This window comes from Amia ocellicauda, chromosome 4 (assembly GCF_036373705.1).
Source record: "Amia ocellicauda isolate fAmiCal2 chromosome 4, fAmiCal2.hap1, whole genome shotgun sequence".
NCBI lineage: Eukaryota > Metazoa > Chordata > Actinopteri > Amiiformes > Amiidae > Amia > Amia ocellicauda.
In genome coordinates, this window is record NC_089853.1 from 15,557,151 (window position 1) to 15,575,261 (window position 18,111).

The window sequence follows — 18,111 nt, forward strand, 5'->3', positions numbered from 1 at the left end:
CAATGGTTTCTCAAGCAACGTCCTACCATGGTTTAGAGATTGAGCCATTGTACTCTTGGCATTGGAAAGTGACAAATCAGTGGCACAATATGCTTTTCTAAATCTTATAAGCCAAGCTGGTACTGGGACATATCTTCATGTTGGAGCATACCCTCTAACGTAACACCTGCCTCTGCAAAGACCACAAGACACATACACAGCTTTCAAATCAAGGCATAAAACAACGAACTTGATCCATTTAGCCATTGGCAATAGACCCCCAGAAATATAATCTATGCTACAGTAAATGCTTACATGAAGAACCCTACCCACTTTACAGCAGCAGAGGCAAAAGGTACGATTCAAAGCAGGTTTTAACCTTGGTCAAATTAACTGATACTGTCTTTATCTTGGTGGTGGCAGGTTCAAAACCAACCTTGACCTGAGAGTTAAAAGTAGACAGTTTCACAGACTATAAAGAAAAACTCATCATTCTAGCTGATAAGCAATAATTGGAGGGGGGCAGAATTGAACGTCCTCTCAGCTTGGCACTTTGCTGTCATTACTCATACGGGGACTGCTGCTCGTGATTTCTGAGGGACAGTTCAGGCATCCATACATTATAAATGGCTCATAGACTACAGCGTGGCTTGATCCGTTTAAAAATTAACAGCTCTGTGATTTCCAAGGCCACGACTGCTCCGTTTTCTAAAGCAATCTCTCCTATTTTTCACATAAATGGGGGCGATTTATTTTACTGCTGTGACTAATGCTGTCAGTGCTCTTTAAAAGTGTAAGATGAATGGCTCTGATTTAAAAAAAATAGAAAAAGGCGCTCAGTGCATATTCACAGAGCAGGTACAGTACAATACAGTGCAGTGCTTTGAGGACCTCGAAATGTCTAGACAGCTCTGCCATCCACCACCCCCCAACACATGCACACCACCCCCCCCCCCATATGTAGATCTAGTGATTAATGGTGAAAAAAGACCAATAACTCATACATACATTACATTATTATGATTGTTAATCATCAGTGGTAAATTCCATGTGTACCTAATTACTTGTCTTTGCAAAAAGAGTCTATTAAGTATCTTCATTTCGTAGGCCTGTTTCATATCCTTCACAGCAATATTTCATTAGAGGATACACTGGAATCTCACATAACAGACCATCTAAACCACATGACTTGTGCCATAAGTAGCCATTCCTATTCACGCTATAAGAAGAGTGTTAAAAAGCTTTGTGAACCCGTTGCCTGGTCTCCTGTTTCAGATCTGCTCGTAAAATCACCTTGACCTACACTGAGTTTGAGTTTACAGAGTGGTGTCCATTTGCCCAGTAGAAGCAGGCTGAGATCAATCACACTTACCCCTATGACCCAAGTTGGATTTCGCCTATTTATCCACAAGGTTAACACACCTACCCAGTACACCACCCGCCACTAAGATAAAGGAAAATTTGAGATTACCGTTATCAGCTGCCAACCTTCTATTACTCAAGATAAATAGCTAACTGATTAATTGAGAAACATCCTTTTTTTGCAGCAAAATGACAGTAAAGGTGAGACTGAATGTATTGAAAAATGTGTAAAAACATAAAAAGAATGCGTGAGGAGATAACCTTTACACTACAGCTGATAAGCATCTTTTACATTAACCATACTATCCTCATTACAACCCACAGAGCCCTATGCTAATGTCGACTTTAAGGCTAATTAAGGTTTCTTCAAAGTTGTATTCAGTAAAAATTATAAAACTCTTCCATTCATTTCTGAGACCAGTGCCAACTTACATAAAAGAGGTTCAATTTCAATTAGCTTTCCACTTAAGTGTCCCTTGAATTTAATGGTGCCACACAAAGCACCTTAATAAACATCGTAAGTCAATACAATAGAGGTAGAATCCACTTTATCTCTCATTTAAGTTATTCAATACTTAAAGGGTTTTATGCAGCTGGCCACAGGAGCTAATGTTCCAAACATCACACAATGTATGGAAATGGGTTTTGTGTTTCACTTTTGCATCATGAACAGAAAGACATGAATGTTGCTCTGTGGGTTGTGTTCTCATTGGCGAGATCCCTGGCTCGTATACATTCTGGGAGTACTACTGTTTTTTTCAGTACATGTGTTATCATTAAACTGCCTGAGGGACACGTGTGTTGGTGCCACAGAGATAGCTCCTGATGCATGCGGGTGGGGAAAATAAACTCTAGGATGCATATTTTGCACACAAGAAACAATGCATGCAAATAAAATGAATGGGGTGGACAAGACAAGAAAAGATTGCAAGAATTTCACTGGAAATGTTTTTTAATAGAACACTTATGGGCTCCAAAACTGTTTAAAATCTATTAAAAATGTAATTTGACATGACTAACTCTTCAGAGAATGTAGTCATACAGTGAGACAAAGGTCACTTTATATTATTTTACACCACCCCACACTGGGGCTGTCCATTTACAGTGTGGGGCTTGTCTTTACAGGGCAGGTGTGTTCAGGAGCATTTTGCACCACTACTAAACCACCCTCAATCACGATCGCTTTTTAACTGCTCTACGTTCAAGAGTTCAAAATAAAAACACTACGGTAAGGACAATAGTGTCAAAGCTCTTAACAGAGCACTGTCATGACATATAAGCTGAAGTTGGTTTATTTGGTTTGGTAGCAGAATTCCAGCTTCAGTCTTCTGTCAGTTTCAGAATCAGTATTTAAATCAGGATTGGTTCAAAACAGGAGAAAAAAATAATAATTGGTAAGAATGTGGAAGAATATTCTGTTCAAAATTATTATTAGCGAGAATGGTTTTAGGATTCTGTGTTATTCTAAGCAATGATCAACAGCTCAGTGTATACTATATATCAAACCTTTTCTCACCATGATAGTAATCACATGTTCACTTTATATATTTATTTATTGGTTTGTTTGTTTGGAAGAAATTATCCTTTCTCCATTTAGTTCCATCAAAATTCAAGTAGCAACTAGAAACTGAACCATCATCACAATCACATGAAGCTTGCAATTCCTGATTCAGGTGCAATCCGTGTCTGCAACTATACAGTCACAGTTACAGTTTGGTCTGGTCAGCAAGGCATGTTATGACCAATTTCTCACTGCGACAGTCAATGGGGATTCCCTTTGGCCGGAAACATCTGTGAGCCAACATCTGGGACTTCGGGAAAGAGGGGTAGACTGCAGCACAATTTAAGGGGCAGGTTATACCTTTGTATTTGGAGTATCCAAAAATATACCTTACCAAGGTTTGTGAAATAAAATAATCCCCAATTTAGCACATCTACACATCCCCTTGGGCAGTGCCATTGGTTACACTAGCACAGATGAAGAGAACGTATACTGACCAAAAATATAAACACAACATGCAACAATTTCAAATATTTTACAGAGTTCCAGTTCAGAGAAGGAAAATAGTGAATTGAAATAAATTAATTAGGCCATAATCTATGGATTCTAGTCTCAAGTTTCTGACATAGGAATGTCCACCAGCGCTGCAGTCAGGTCAAGACCCTGGTGAGGATGAGGCGCACACAGATTAGCTTCTGTGAGACGGTTTCTGACAATTTGTGCAGAAATTCGTCGGTTGTGCAATCCATTTTGTATCGGCTGTCTGGGTGGCTGGACTCAGATGATCCCGCAGGTGAAGAAGCCGGATGTGAAGGTCCTGGGATGGCACGATTACATGTGGTCTGCGGTTGTGAGGCCGGTTGGACATACTGCAGAATTCTCTAAAATGACGTTGGAGGCAGTTTATGGTAGATAAATTAACATTAATTAACATTAATTTCTCTGCCAACAGCTCTGGTGGACATTTTTACAGTCAGCATGCCAATTACACACTCCCTCAAAACTTGAGACATCTGTGGCATTGTGTTGTGATAAAACTGCACATTTTAGAGCACTTTTATTGTCCCAGCACAAGGTGCACCTGTGTTGATCATGCTGTTTAATGCCACACCTGTCAGGTGGATGGATTATCTTGGCAAAGGAGGAATGCTCACTAACAAGGATGTAAACAAATTTGTGTACAACATTTTAGATAAATAAGCTCTTTGTATGTATGGAAAATGTCTGTGATCCTTAATTTCAGCTCTGTACCAGCACTTAACTTGATGCACACTACTGTTACCCACCTTAAAAGACACAAACATGGTGTAAATTGAAGCATGAGTCTCAATCACTGTTTTGCAATGAACAGACTTATCACCAGTAAAGCACTACTTTCACACTGTCAACTGCAAATCACATCACAAGCACATTGTGTTACTTTGATTTTACTAAATGCTCAGTATTCAAGTTTATTGTCCTGCCCCTCCTTTGTTGTAGCTGCTGTATATTTCCCTGCAGTGTTTCTGCTTATAAAAGATCTTGAGTTCTATTCTTCATTTTGTTCTGAAACCACTCTACACTGTGGACCTTTTGCACTATGTACCTTTTTACAGTTGCTTGTAAATGCATAATGCTGCTGTATTTGAACGTGATCCAGCTTAGATAAAACACAAACAAATACATACAAACCATGTTCAAATCACACAAAAAGCATGCTGCAGAATGTGAAATAAAGTTGATATTTGGATAAAGGGAATCCCTAGATTCTTAAAATTACAACTGGGGTGATAAGCATTATGAAAAGGTCAGAGGGAGCCAGGTCAGGTTGATAAGAAAAAAGATGATGGTGTGATTCAAAGACTGAAGAGTTTTAAGACATAATCATCAACCTTAACATTAACACCTTTTACTGTCAGTACTTATTTAGACAAAAATAGCCTTATACAGTAGGTGCTTCATAATAATTTCTAATGCTATTTGACTAAAACACTGATTTATTGGTTTATGTGATGGAAGGAAAATATAACTACTTCAATAATTAGTTTTAATACAAAATCCTACTGCTGACAAGCAATGTGGAGCTTTTATAAATGAACACACATTTTCTATTAACTCGAGGACCTAAGAGATACCACCTTCAATTTATATGTGTATAGTAGAAAACATTTAGCTTGAGATTAACAAAACTGCTTCATTTGATGTTTATAATGAACATAAATGCTGATTAGTCTTTTTTTATTTGTAATGAGTAATGGGAGTCCACAAACATCGCACGCCTACAACGCACACCCACGCGTAACACACCCACCGATAATACCCTGCCACAGCACAAAAGGTTAGCCGTGCCATTGATATTGTCTTAGCCTTTTTGTGCTTATAATCCGGAGACTTTTGCATATCGCGAAGTGAATGCAAACTGTATAGCATGTTCAATCGCAGCGTCAGCATCAAGAAAAACCTGCAAAAGCAGCGCGCAAACATCAAAGCATGATACATTTTAAATGCCAACAGATGAATAGGCGCTCTATGATTGATTACGCGCTATTCGATTGCCTCCAAATGAATATCACGGCTTGCATGGGCACACTTGAATATAACCCAACGCGCTCAATCGCTTTGCGCATTTCCGAAGGGACCCCTGGCAGGTTGCGTGTCCCCGGGAGCGCACTGCCCAGATCAAACACAAGCGCAAAAGGCACTTTCTTACGTGTCCAGATTTGAAGAATACGCACACATGAAATAGACGTTCACGCACACAACTTATTTTCTATAGAGGACGCACTGGGGTATCGAGGGTACACAAACTCGGAGGCTGCCTTTTTTCATAAAGAAATGAGTAATTGCGGTCATTAATCACTCGTTTGGATTTTGGCCGGGCTGACAGCGCTGATACACTGGGAGGACGCCAGCCGTCAGCCCGTGGTTTGATGTGTGTGTGTGAGTGACTGCAGACGCGTGGCCCCCACCTGCACAAAGGGCTAAAGGGGTGAGGTTTAAGTCAAGGGCAGGCACTCTATAGACTTATCTAGCCACCCATAAAACCCATAAAAACGACCTGGCGCTTGACAGACGCGCACTGTAACCATTTGGACGGTAGTAACCTTTGTGATCGACTCAGTATCGTGCACAGTAGTGCATTGCAATAGATGCGTCGAAGTTGAACATCAGTCATCCGAAACCGCGCTGAAAACCACGTCACTTGTGCTAATACAGCTGAAATATGCGTGGGTGTTAAAATCAGTTTCTACCTGTGCAAACAAAACATGAAAATATTATTTATTGATACCCTCCGGTTGACTACAAAGCGTGTTTTCTTTTAGTGGACATTCATACATATCTAAAATCTGTCAGCGAAATCAAAAGCATGAACGGTGTGCACAGATAGACTAGGTAGTTAATTATTATTATTATTAAACTCAATGTATTGTATTTACAAAACAGCTAGTATTGTTAATAATATGGATATACACTATTAGAATTCCATTATGTTAACCCACAAAGGATAAAATAAGACTGTGTCAAACATGTGCAGTTAGGTGGCCCAATTTAAATATATACACCACTGCAGACATTTCGTAATATACACTCTTAGAACTGATGTTACATTTAACACAGTCTGTTTGTTCAAGGACACACAGCTTTGTGTTAAAATTCACCAAAGCACAACACAATACTGTATTTTAAACACAATCATGTGTTTTTCCCACACAGACAGTGTGTTGTGGTTTGGTTAATTTTGGTTTGTCGTGTCAGTGAACAAACACAGAATGTTAAATGTAAATTAGTTCTAAGAGTGTACATTATGAAATGACTGCAGTGGTATATACATTTGTCTTAAAATTGTCTGTTTGGGCTACCTAACTGCACTTTTGACACAGTCTTATTGTATTATTTGGGGGATAACATAATATTCCTCATAATCATAATGATGTGCCTTATAAATAGTTTGTACCTTATCACAACAATGGGATAGCATGGTAAACTCTATGGAGTCGAACAACGTGGGGAAACTTACTAAAGCATGCAAGTCATTTTCCATCTCTGTGTTTAATGGTCATTAATTAAGGCGATTTGTCCGGCGCATCTCCCTCTCCATACAAGCTTGACGCGGCGCACATGCTTGTGCTGCATCTTGGCTTTTGTGGCCAGTGCGTATTCTGTTTGCAAAGCTAAAGCTGCAGGTGAAAATTTAAATCGCCTCTTCTTTCCGCCTCGCTGGGTTTGGCAGGGATGTTTATTTACAATAAAAAGGGGGGCCGCATAATAAGTATAATGAGGCGCAAAGACGTGTACAATGGCCCTCACAATGGCCTGTTGCGGCCCCTATTTCAAGGAGAGGGCACTTTGATCCGGTTATACGAGCGAGCCCAGAAACGCAGTCGGGGATACAAGTTACAACATTGGTTTTATTTAGATTGATTTTATTCGTTGAACAAGGATGTTGACCCGTGGTATTGTCTTAGAGTGTCTCCTGGACCGTATGTCTTCTGGCCCTTTGAAGAGCCAGAATGGTCTTTCCTCCCCCCCTTATTTTTTTTACTGTTGTGGAAAAGGGTCGAGAATAAAAGGAGTGATACATGGCATTAAAGTTAATATTAATCTGCCGAGCGCACAATGGAAACAAAGCGCAAGGCACGGCGCACGTCCCTGTAATGGATATTGGGGGACTTGGCACAGCTGCGCCGTTTGGGTCTTTGCGCTGCATTGGTTAGAAAGTGGTAAAAACGTCACTGACTTTAAAAGGACAAGCCACGCACACACCGATGATAGATAGATGGCTAGATAGATAGATAGATAGATAGATAGATAGATATAGACATGTAAAGGCGGAAAACCGCTAACGTGTTATAACTTATAAGATAGGTATTTATTGTGTATACATACGGGGTTTTATTTTAGACCGACAGGTACTGAATAGCGTGGGGCATTTAACATTTTAAAATGCTGGACTCCAAAAGAGACTACACATGACATTATACTGCTCAGGTGAAATCCTGGGCTGATAATATTCCCTCTCCATTTTACCCTCACATCAGTAACTGTTGGACAAACAATCACAGAAAACACTGAAGTTTTTAGTATAAATAAATTTTATTTATAAAGACTATTTTTTTACATAAAATATGATATCTCTGTTAAAAAAATTGCATATGTACATTTTAGTAGGAACAAATGGGAACACAAGTGCATACACAAAAAAGTCTTCCATACATTATAAAACCCTTCAATCATTCATAGGCAGTGGTAACAGCTTTGACCATTACACCAGCTGAGGACACACCAAATGTACAAAGTACAAAAAATCCAGCAGTTTTAACAGTGTTTAAGAGATCTATCTATAAAGAATGTATCTTATTAAGATCCTCTAATCACCTTACACAAAGAAAGTGGCAGTGTGTTAATGGTTCCCGAGAAACTTTTGCTTTGTTTTTGTTTTATCATTTCTATACAAAAATAAGTCTTCATATAATTCAATGCCATGTCATGCCATAAACAAAATAGAAGATGTACACAAATTCAAAATCGCAACTTTAGGAATAGGAAGCATCATGCTCGCACTGATTTTCCCAGCAAACCCGAGGGTGCAAGAGCTATCTAAAAAGTGGCAGTACTGATTTGAGTCCTTATCGCTTCACTCAGCAGCCTTGGTATAGGCATCGACTACTTGAGCTGTCCCGGTACCACATTCACGCCACTGCAAAAGTAGTGGCTAATCTTCCTGGTCGCCGGTTCATATAATTGCACTTAGTTTAACAAAAGAAACATACGAAGTCCACAGGCTTTTCGTTTTCCCTTGGAAGTTTGTTCGGCAGGTCCAGTCGAGCTGGACCACTGAAGTGACCACTGGGAGTTTTAAATCCTTTCTCCCGTAACGTGTCACCGGTGGCAAGAGGTACTCCGGTTGCTTTCTCCAGTTTCGGTAGCGTGCACCTGCGAGATGGAAGAGAGCAAGTGCACAGTTTAGTATTTGCAGAGACACAGACTCGTTTTGTCTTACTGGCTGAAAAAAGGTCGAGTGAAAGCTCGCCTGCTGAATAAGGGTTAGGAGATGCAACAGAAAATGCGTCTTACCTGATCAGTATCTGTCGAACCAGGTGGTGAAATCCAGGAGCTCCTGCTCTTCTGAACTGAGATGCTCGTAACTGCCCTCGTCTGAGGAGTAAGTGGAGTGTGGGGAGCCGGGGTCGGCAGAGTAGCTGTTTGACAGGGTGGGGGACGGCACCCCGCACTGGAAAGCCGCTGACACGGCGTCGTGCTCGTCCAGGAGCTGCTGCAGGGCTCGGATGTACTCGACCGCAGACCTGAGAGTCTCCACTTTGCTCATTTTCTTGTTGGCCGCCCCGTTGGGCACATGCTGGCGCAGGGTCTGGAAGCCCATGTTGACCTGCTTGACTCGGTTCCTCTCCCTCTCGTTGCGCCTGGCCACGGCGGCAGGCTGCTGCTGCGGGATGGTGTAGCCCAGCCCATTGAAGCTCAGTCTCCTCTTGCACCTGAGCAGCTCGGGCGAGCTGGAGCGCTGTCTCTTCAGCACTTTGCTCTTGCCTGGGTGATGGACCCCGGCAGCGGCGGCGACAGCCCCGCCGCACTCCAGCGTGGTCTGCATGGAGAGGACGCCGCGGCCCTCCAGTCCGAAGGGGTAGGCACCTTGCGTGATGTGCGCGGCTGCGACAGTAGTGCTGTCCATCTCTTTTTCGGCGAGCAAGGCTGGCTTGTTGGCAGTTGGCAAGAAGGAAAACAAACAGCAGAGATGACAGTGTGTGGCTCTCGTGTCGTTCGCGTGGGGCGTGTGGCTGGAGTGCACAGGGACTTGGATCCCAACCTGAAAAGCACCTACTCCACCGCGCGTCTGAAGCAGCCCTTGGCAGCACTCCTCTTTTTCACCACGCGCCCGCACCCCGCCCCCTCCCCGCACGCTTCGCGCGACGCCCCGCCCAGCGCGCGCTTTCTTCCGCGGCGGGTTTCGCGAGCCAGGCGCGTGGCTCGAGCTCAATAAACAATCCGGCGCTTTCACGAGCGCGGAGCACGCGCGGCGCACATTTGCATCCCAATGTCGCCTCGGCCCGCCATTGGCTGATTCAAACACCCAGCACCGGGGGGACGCGGGGGCGCACAGCGGAAAAAAGTGAATGGTTTGTTTCTTTGAAATGTCTTTTGAGTTTGACAATGTCCCCCTGGCAAGACTTCAAATTATCAGTGTCCCTGCCTCGCACCCCCCCGGCCGCCCGCTCGCCCGTCTTTTAAATTTAAAATACCAAGGCCGTCCTCCCGGGTTTCCAGGTTACTGCACAGAGAGCAGCAAATAAATGGCAAGCGTGTCTCCCCGCCGCATAATGCCAGCCATAGACCTCGCTTGGCAACGCCATGGCTTTTAAGGTAAACGTGTCGCGAAGAGGCGTCAGTATCAATCACAGGTGCAGATCTAAGTTTTGTTCATTCAGAATAAGCAAGTGGGCGCGCAAAGTGCGGAAAACAAACCAAAACAGACAACTAGAAACATGTGCTGCGGCTGCGCGCAAACCTGGCGCTGTGTTCCGCTCAGTGCATCGCAATGCGCCCAGAGCAGCCCGGCGTAAATCACACGGACATTCACATCTGCGGCACATTGTACAGCAATATGAGAAGTATTTCAATTCCTGCCATAAAGTCAGTAATATGTTTCAAATACGTTGTGTATAAAGCGAAGATAAACAAAACTGCTACCGCTCCCCAATACAGTTTCTGATGGGTTGGTTTTCACACAAAAGTTGTCCACTTAAACACAAAAGTGTGACATTTTAAGACGTGAATGAGCAATGAAGCAACAGCAGCGGAGTGAATTCTGCCCCAACAGAAACGTGTTGATAGTGGTTAGGTAATTAGACAGTAATTAGGTGCCACGCCCTGTCTATAACACAATCAGGATCTGAGTCTTCACCCTCTGGTCAGGTATGGGGTGAAGCACATGGCACAACTGGGGTCCGGGGTGGTGCGGGGCAAGACAAAGCAAGTCTTTATGTTGTCTATTAGATTATTTCTCCACTCAACAGAAGCGTAACTAAATTGATCATTTTAGTAAGCCAGAGGTGATTGATTGCTTTTCAAGGCAAAGGGTGAAATGCATTTCGTGTTAGAATATCGTCTACTTATAGTGTTTTAAAAAATGAACCCTATGAAGACACACGTATACGTAGATGGATGCATACACAGACAGCAGCTACACATCAAATAGTCAAGAACCCAAAAGGCAGTTTCAGCTGCTCCTTTGTACACTATTAAAGTATTGTGATGTAAATTGAATCAGAGTAATGTAGCTGTGATTACATTTGCTATTGAGTGGTGTACGAATACAAGTTAGCAATTAAATATGTAAAGCGCAATCAGATCTTGTACCATGTCTGTTCATAAATGTCCAATGATGACAGGAGCTTAAAGTGGGCATCTGACCACCACAGTGCGACACGAATCACAGAGTATGGTATTGCAGTTTGAATTGCACTCCATTTTCACCCCTTTCTTAAAAAGTGCTTGTTATAATCTGTATTGTATCCAGATTCTGCGCAACTACTGGTGTTCAACTAATATTGCCTTAATTGCAAAGTTGGCTAAAAAAAAGTGCACATCAAAATCAAAGTCCATTAAATAAATTGAAGGTTTTTATAAAAATCGCTGCTTAATTATTTATTGACTTAGAAATAAGAATAGCGCTTAAATGCCTTTTTTGTACCTTGCGTTTTATCTAGATTTTTCCCTGGTCACTACTCGCAGTTCATTTTTAGAAAGAAGAACGACACGGCAAACAGCGACCTCTACTGGCGAGGTTGAGAATCGTGTCAACCGACTACATCAGACGCGTTTCCCACTGCTGGAAGACTGACAGGCTTATGTTGCACATTCAATTAATTAATTAATTTCCTAAAACCCTCGATTAACCATAGCCAGATTTTCAATAAGACGTAACATTGGTCTGTGTATAAACATCTAATATATATAATTAAGTATTCACAATACGCAGGGTATTTGTGTATGCCAGTTAAGTATTCATTTCTATCCTAGACCTATTCAGATTCCACATATGAAATTATCAATCAGTCTCAACCACACATCTTAGTTTGTTTTGCATATATTTTTCTTTAGTGTTCATTGTACAGAGGGTATTGGTTTCAATAGCTAATCAGCACTAACCAATTCCCATCACCACCACCAATAGCATTAACAACAACAATAATAATATGCATTGTGTATTGTTATTCAATAGCTCAAAATAGAGACCGGAATCAGTTTTCAGAAATCCAATTCTCCTAACAAACTACAGACATATAATTTAATAAGTATGTGTGCTAATTGATCTAAAATGCATATCCCTGTCAAAACAGTAGACGTATAAATATTTGATGGCATGTTATCATTTGATTTTCTTAATTAGTAATAAAGTCCGTTTTGTATTTCGTCATGCAAATTGAAATGGATCACAATACAACGGTCACAAAACCAAGCACACAATGTAGCAAGAACAGAACACATATAATCGGGTAGTTTGATCTTCAACATCACACTGGGCCTGATACAAAAGCTTACACAGAAAACTGATATTTATAGCACGGATGAGAGTCTACTGCAGGCAAAGGGAACTATTTTAAGCAACACTATTTTTAACATGGCAGAGCTCAGCATATAGAAGAAATGTCCTGGGACAGTTCTTGGGAAACGAGGACAGCTTCCCCTAGTGGATTTTACATAGCATTACATTAATTACCTATAGCCTTACTCCTCTGAAGCACTTTCTCTACACAAGCATTGTGTGATTATACAGATATTACATACAGAGACTATTCCTAAGTCAACAGACTCCCAGGTTTGAAAATAATACTGTGCAGGCCAGAATTTTCCAGGTTTGCTACATTGCCTTGTTAAATCATCAAGAAAGAAATTCTGGTAGCCCCTATCAAGCCCTTGTATTTTGAAATACAATCATTGAATTCCACAAGTAAAAAGCAAGTCACTTAGTACTGATATGACACTCACAAGGAACTTGGCTTGAAAACCTATTTTACAAAATCCAGGAGTTGCTATCAGAATACTGAAAGTGCATGTTGGAATAAAAATGGTACAGTATACAATGTTATTCTGTGAATCATTTATTTTAATATCGTTCAGTAAACCATACTTATCAATTACATATTTTCAAAGTTTGTTGAGCACCGATGCAGCCAAGAGAAAACTGTAAAGAGTTAAGATTAGGGAGGAAGGGAGGAAGGGTTGGGTCTAAATGTTTTTAGTTGCCACTCCATTAAACTCAATCAACCAAAGACATTTTGAGACTGCCACAGCACATCAAAGAACAGGAAGAATCATTCAGATTAAGTTATCAAGTTCAGGATGCTAGAAAAAGCAACCGACTATTTCAGAGGACCTTGTAAACTGGAAACAGCTGGGGGCACTGAGAGGTACAAAACACAGTAAGCATTACACATTTAATCACTCTGAAAAAACTCTAAAAAAAAGTGTTGTGTTTTGCTTTGAGTTTGACCCTAGGAAACCCACATGTATGAGTGCATTGTGTGTTTGGAAATCACCTAATTTTTACATCATGACATAAATGCATAATGCAATCCAGTACTGCTCGTTAGCTAGTATGTTGCATAATCAAAGCTTCTAGTGTGGCCTGATAAGGATTACAGGCCTTCCAGTTTTTTCAAATATTGAAAGCTTTGATTAACTGATTAACTTTGATTGTGTTAAAAGTAGTTATTTGTTTTTTGTTGTTTGTTGTAGCGTTCCTTTTTTAAACTATAGTTCTGTGCAAACCACAGTGTGTAAAAATCTAATCTGAAATGAGGCTGCACATCTAGTTGACAGCTCATCACCCTGAGTTGATAATGTTGTACTGTGACCAATAGATGGTGCTCTTGTTCATCTCAATGGAAAGAAAATGTCCCTTCCACGTGTATCAACTAGTCAGAATCGCCGGGAGTTTCACTACTTTAACTCAACAATGAAAAACAAACAAGGTTTTCTGTGCCACACTAATCACAGTGGATAACATTTCTGGCATTTGAAAAATAAGAAAAGATAACATTAGTCTGTATGGCAACAGGCGTCTAGTAAAGAGTCAGCATTGATTTATTTTAAGAATCAACAGCAGCAATGGATATCACACAGGGGTATACAATATATGATTTTCAGATGTCTGAGGATACGGTCCCACAGAAAATATTATTTTTTCAACAGAAAACGACTGATGACCTGATACTGCATTATTACCATCCTTCTTCCTGAGAGTACACCGACACTGCAGATAATCATTTGAACCAGTTTTTTAATGCACTCACAGCTCACAAATCAAATTGCAAATGTTTCCCAAAGCAGGAATAACAAGGGGTTCTTCATTTGAAGCTTTGTAGTTCATAACGCATACAAATCATACCGCCTTCCTAATGGGTTTATTACCACTGTTGTTGCCAGGTATTTTCAAGTAACAAAATACCTCATTAATAACCCTGCAGTCTGATGCAATAAACCATTCATGTGTGTAAAGAAGTGAGCTATAACACCCTGGCCAATCATGGCTGGGATTTCCCTCCAAAAAACCCTTATACTCTGCCCTGAAGATACTTGTTAGGGTGCTCAGAATGCACAAGATCATTTTCTACTTGAATGGACTTTATAATTCTTGGTGTCAATAATCATCTCTTATTGTTTCAAGTTCATGCTACTGTCAGAGATGTGAGAACTAAATCAGAACTTAACTAAAATGATTGAAGATGCACCATATTCACCCAGTATGTCAGGACATATAAAATCCTGCTTGAGTCTGTTGCTGATGGAAGACTGTGATCCAGGAGCCCTACTTTCTTAGGGGTATTCAGCCTTCCCCAGTCCCTGTTGTCCACACATCCCATCCCTGCATTTCCAGAACATTCAATGGTCTCTCGTTGGACACTGCTAGTGAAAGAGGGGTCTGAATCAGACTAAATAAGCACGTTTTCCACGCGTTTCTCCAGGAGTTGCCTACAGGTCTACAGCAGTTGGGCGTGTGGAGTTTTACCAAATGGGTCCAATGAAGGTGAACCTTGTTCATACAGATTGTTCATTGTCTGCTAGTTAACAATCTGTATGACCTTCATATTAATCAGCATAGCATGATTATTATTTACTAAGCTATACATAGGAGTAAAGGAAGCTTGAACCTTGAAGCTTGAAACACAATCTACACAGCAATAAATCTAAAGTGTTTTTTATCAATAGTCTTCAATCTGTGCTGCAGGGCATAGGTCCTGTTTTATTGAACACTATAAACTGGTAAAAGACATTTGATTGAACTAAATTGTTACCAGACACCAGCAAAGAAATATAATACCAGGACAAACGACAGGGATTATTGGAACAAAACAACAACAACAAAGGGATTACTGGAATATAACACATTTCTAATACATCACTGATGTAAATGAGAAGAAGACAGGAACTAGGGTGTAGGAATCCTAGTGACTGAGCAGTTTCAATTGGCACCTCAGAGCCCAAATATGATCTCTAACGAGCAAACAGGGAAACACTTTATCCTCATACAGTTATCTCACTAAGGTAAGAAAGCCTGTACAGCCTACACTGTAACAGGCTGTAATAACCCCAAAATACAACAACAAACTACAACAAAGTACTTCCTTATACTGCAGTTAAGCAAGCAATACATATGAATACAGTGAAGGGAATAATACACCATACAGCAGCAGGGCATCTTTCTCCATATTCATTCATAACGTTATTTTTCTAATAGATTTCAGATAGAAGGCCTTGATTAAACACTGACAGGGCCATTTCTGACGGTCTGCAGACTGGCAAACCCTCCCACGCCACCAGCTCCTATTTAGCTCCTCCCATCTACAGCAAGGTGCGGCAAAGTCTAAAGCCATACCATATTGTGTACAAATACCTCAGTTATCACTTGATAGGAAAAAGGCCCAGGTACTGATATGGTATTCCTTTCAGTTTCTTCCAGCAGGTGTTTGTTTATGGTTTCTGCAGAAACTTCACTTCCTGCACACAAGCTGCTCTTTTGTTCCCCAAAGGCCATTTCTTGCACTGTGTGGGCAGGCCTGTCTGGTATGGCTCAGTTCCAGCAGTGTTGTAGAAACTGCAGGGGATTACTGAGCCCTCAGAGAGCGACAGCTGCAAACAGCCCTGGACTTCAAGTCTTGATAAACAATAAGGTGGCAGACCAGCGTGAACTCCAGGGGTAGGAGATGAACTTCAACTGGATTTGGTTCTTGAAAACAAAATAAATGTACAAAAAAAAAAAAAACCTTTAGCGCTCATGTACCATGACAAATTAAGAATAAGGCCACTCAATGATTTATCTAGGCACTGAAAGAGAAGAGAGATTTTCTGGACTGAGAAGCTGGACAAATATGAGGCAAAATGCTTTTGCAAGAGTGTAGAACAGTTGGCAGTGAGCAAGGTCAACACCAAAACAACATGCTATCACATGTATGGGGTTAGGTGCATCTCCACTGGATGTACAGATTACAGAGTTTAATAGAATCTGGGTTAAGGAGTCATAAGAACAGTACAAAATGCATCTGCATGTTTTAAATGGAGCTGTCCAAGGATGTTCAGTACTTTAACCGGTACTAAAGAGAATGTCAGATTATATGCATCTGACAACACCAAACATTTAATTATATTATGATCATTTGATGACATGCAATAAGTCCCCACCCTACAAATTACATGTAATTCTAAAGAACAAAATGCAAGGCTCGGTGTCTACTATAGCGGAATTCCCAGCATACAGCAGAACATATTTGACATTTAAAATATATATTTGTTCTGCTCATGAGAAATGCACTATGTATTTGCCTTTACACCATACCATTCAGCCTATTGTTTGTTTGTAATTACAAACTTTTGAAAATATCAGTTTCACTACTGATGATAATTCAGCTGCACTTACACACACGTGAAGCAATGGATTCTTTCATGAAATCAAAAATTACGAATTGAAAGACCACCAGAAAAACAAAAGGTAATAAATAACCCTGTGGCTTCCTTCAAGAATCAGTGGCCTGAACCAATCATATGAGGACCAGCAGCCACAGACTGTGTAGCGCTCACTTTCGATGAATAGGAAGAGGGAACTGCTCCGGCAAAACACGCAGAGGTTACATTAGTTCCCTTTTCTTTTTTGCTGCCTTACGTGACACCACAGAACAATCTTCCCTCCTACCCTGTCTAACGCTTAAGAATTGTTCTACAGTAGCAGGTAACACAATGTCACTTAATAATTTGGGGGTACACTTTATACTGAATTGTTAGAGCAGCCTTTCTGTTGAGTCCTTTTCCAGGACAAACCTATTTAGGCTTGTATGTGTTGTCTATGGTAAATTCCCATATACTGTATACAGAACATTTGGGTTTTATCTACTAATCGGAGTGCCAGAATTTTAATGCCTTACTTGTTTCCTGACATACTTCATTCATGATTTATACATTTTTATATCCGTCAGGGTACCTTTAAACAGACTTCTGGTGAAGCTGTCCGGTCAGACCAAAGCAACACAGAAACCCTTCCACTCCTTCAGACGACAATACTGCAAGAAGTATTTTGGCTGGAACTGCAAATTTGCCAAAGAACCTGTTAGGGTTGCCCCCTCGTACCATAAATCCCAGGACATGCTGAGACAGGACAGGGTTCAGGAAAACTCATCTATGCATCACGTAATTGTTTTGATGGTGCTTGCATACATATTTGTATCTTAAATTCTATTTATCATCCATTCATTTGAATACTGATTCTGTCTGCACAGCCTCTCACAGATCTCCGAAGTAACAACCATTAGTGATTGAGAAAGAGTCAACACACAGTAACAAAGAATTAGATAAAATGCATCTAGGAACATAGGGAGCACAGAAAAGACTACATTAACTGTGAAATTATGACAAAACAAACATAAAATGCTGTTACTTGTTACATAAATGCTGGCTCAAGGACACAGACAGAAACTGAGTGCAGAGGGTTTTTATTATAGTAAGTAGAGGCATTCATACAGAAACATACAGAAGGAAAGACAAATGAACATGCTTCTCTTTACTTTTGGGGCAACAGCAGTGTCACAGACTCCAGGCATTATAATTCTGTGACATAGCAGCAAGAAGATCAGAACATAAATCATAAATGGTGCTGCAGGGTGTGGTCTACCCTCTGATGGGGGCCCCTAGCCGGCCCTTGGTGGCGGAACATCAACAGCCCTTGGATGGCGATGACCTTGGGGTGTGGGTGCACTGTTAGCCCTCTGTGGTGGGGTGCCTCG

At 40.9% G+C, this 18,111-nt stretch overlaps 1 protein-coding gene and 1 long non-coding RNA gene across 2 annotated transcripts in view; both read right to left on the minus strand.

The window, feature by feature from the left end:
* Positions 1 to 14,750, minus strand: part of LOC136747836 (uncharacterized) — a 148,160-nt gene extending 133,410 nt beyond the window's left edge. The window contains exon 1 of the long non-coding RNA XR_010816546.1: positions 14,581 to 14,750. This is a non-coding gene — a long non-coding RNA (uncharacterized LOC136747836). The remainder of the gene's footprint in view (positions 1 to 14,580) is intronic.
* On the minus strand, positions 7,903 to 10,136 carry ascl1b (achaete-scute family bHLH transcription factor 1b). Its single transcript, XM_066701072.1, has 2 exons — positions 8,897 to 10,136; positions 7,903 to 8,755 (listed from the first exon to the last, which is right to left on the minus strand). The coding sequence occupies exon 1, from the start codon at positions 9,507 to 9,509 to the stop codon at positions 8,901 to 8,903; it is 609 nt and encodes a 202-aa protein (XP_066557169.1). The 5' UTR covers positions 9,510 to 10,136; the 3' UTR covers positions 7,903 to 8,755; positions 8,897 to 8,900.
* Positions 14,751 to 18,111: the final 3,361 nt, after the last annotated feature.

Bases quoted from the DNA above. Each gene is read 5' to 3' on its own strand.
- ascl1b (XM_066701072.1), bottom strand. From the start codon at position 9,509: ATGGACAGCACTACTGTCGCAGCCGCGCACATCACGCAAGGTGCCTAC.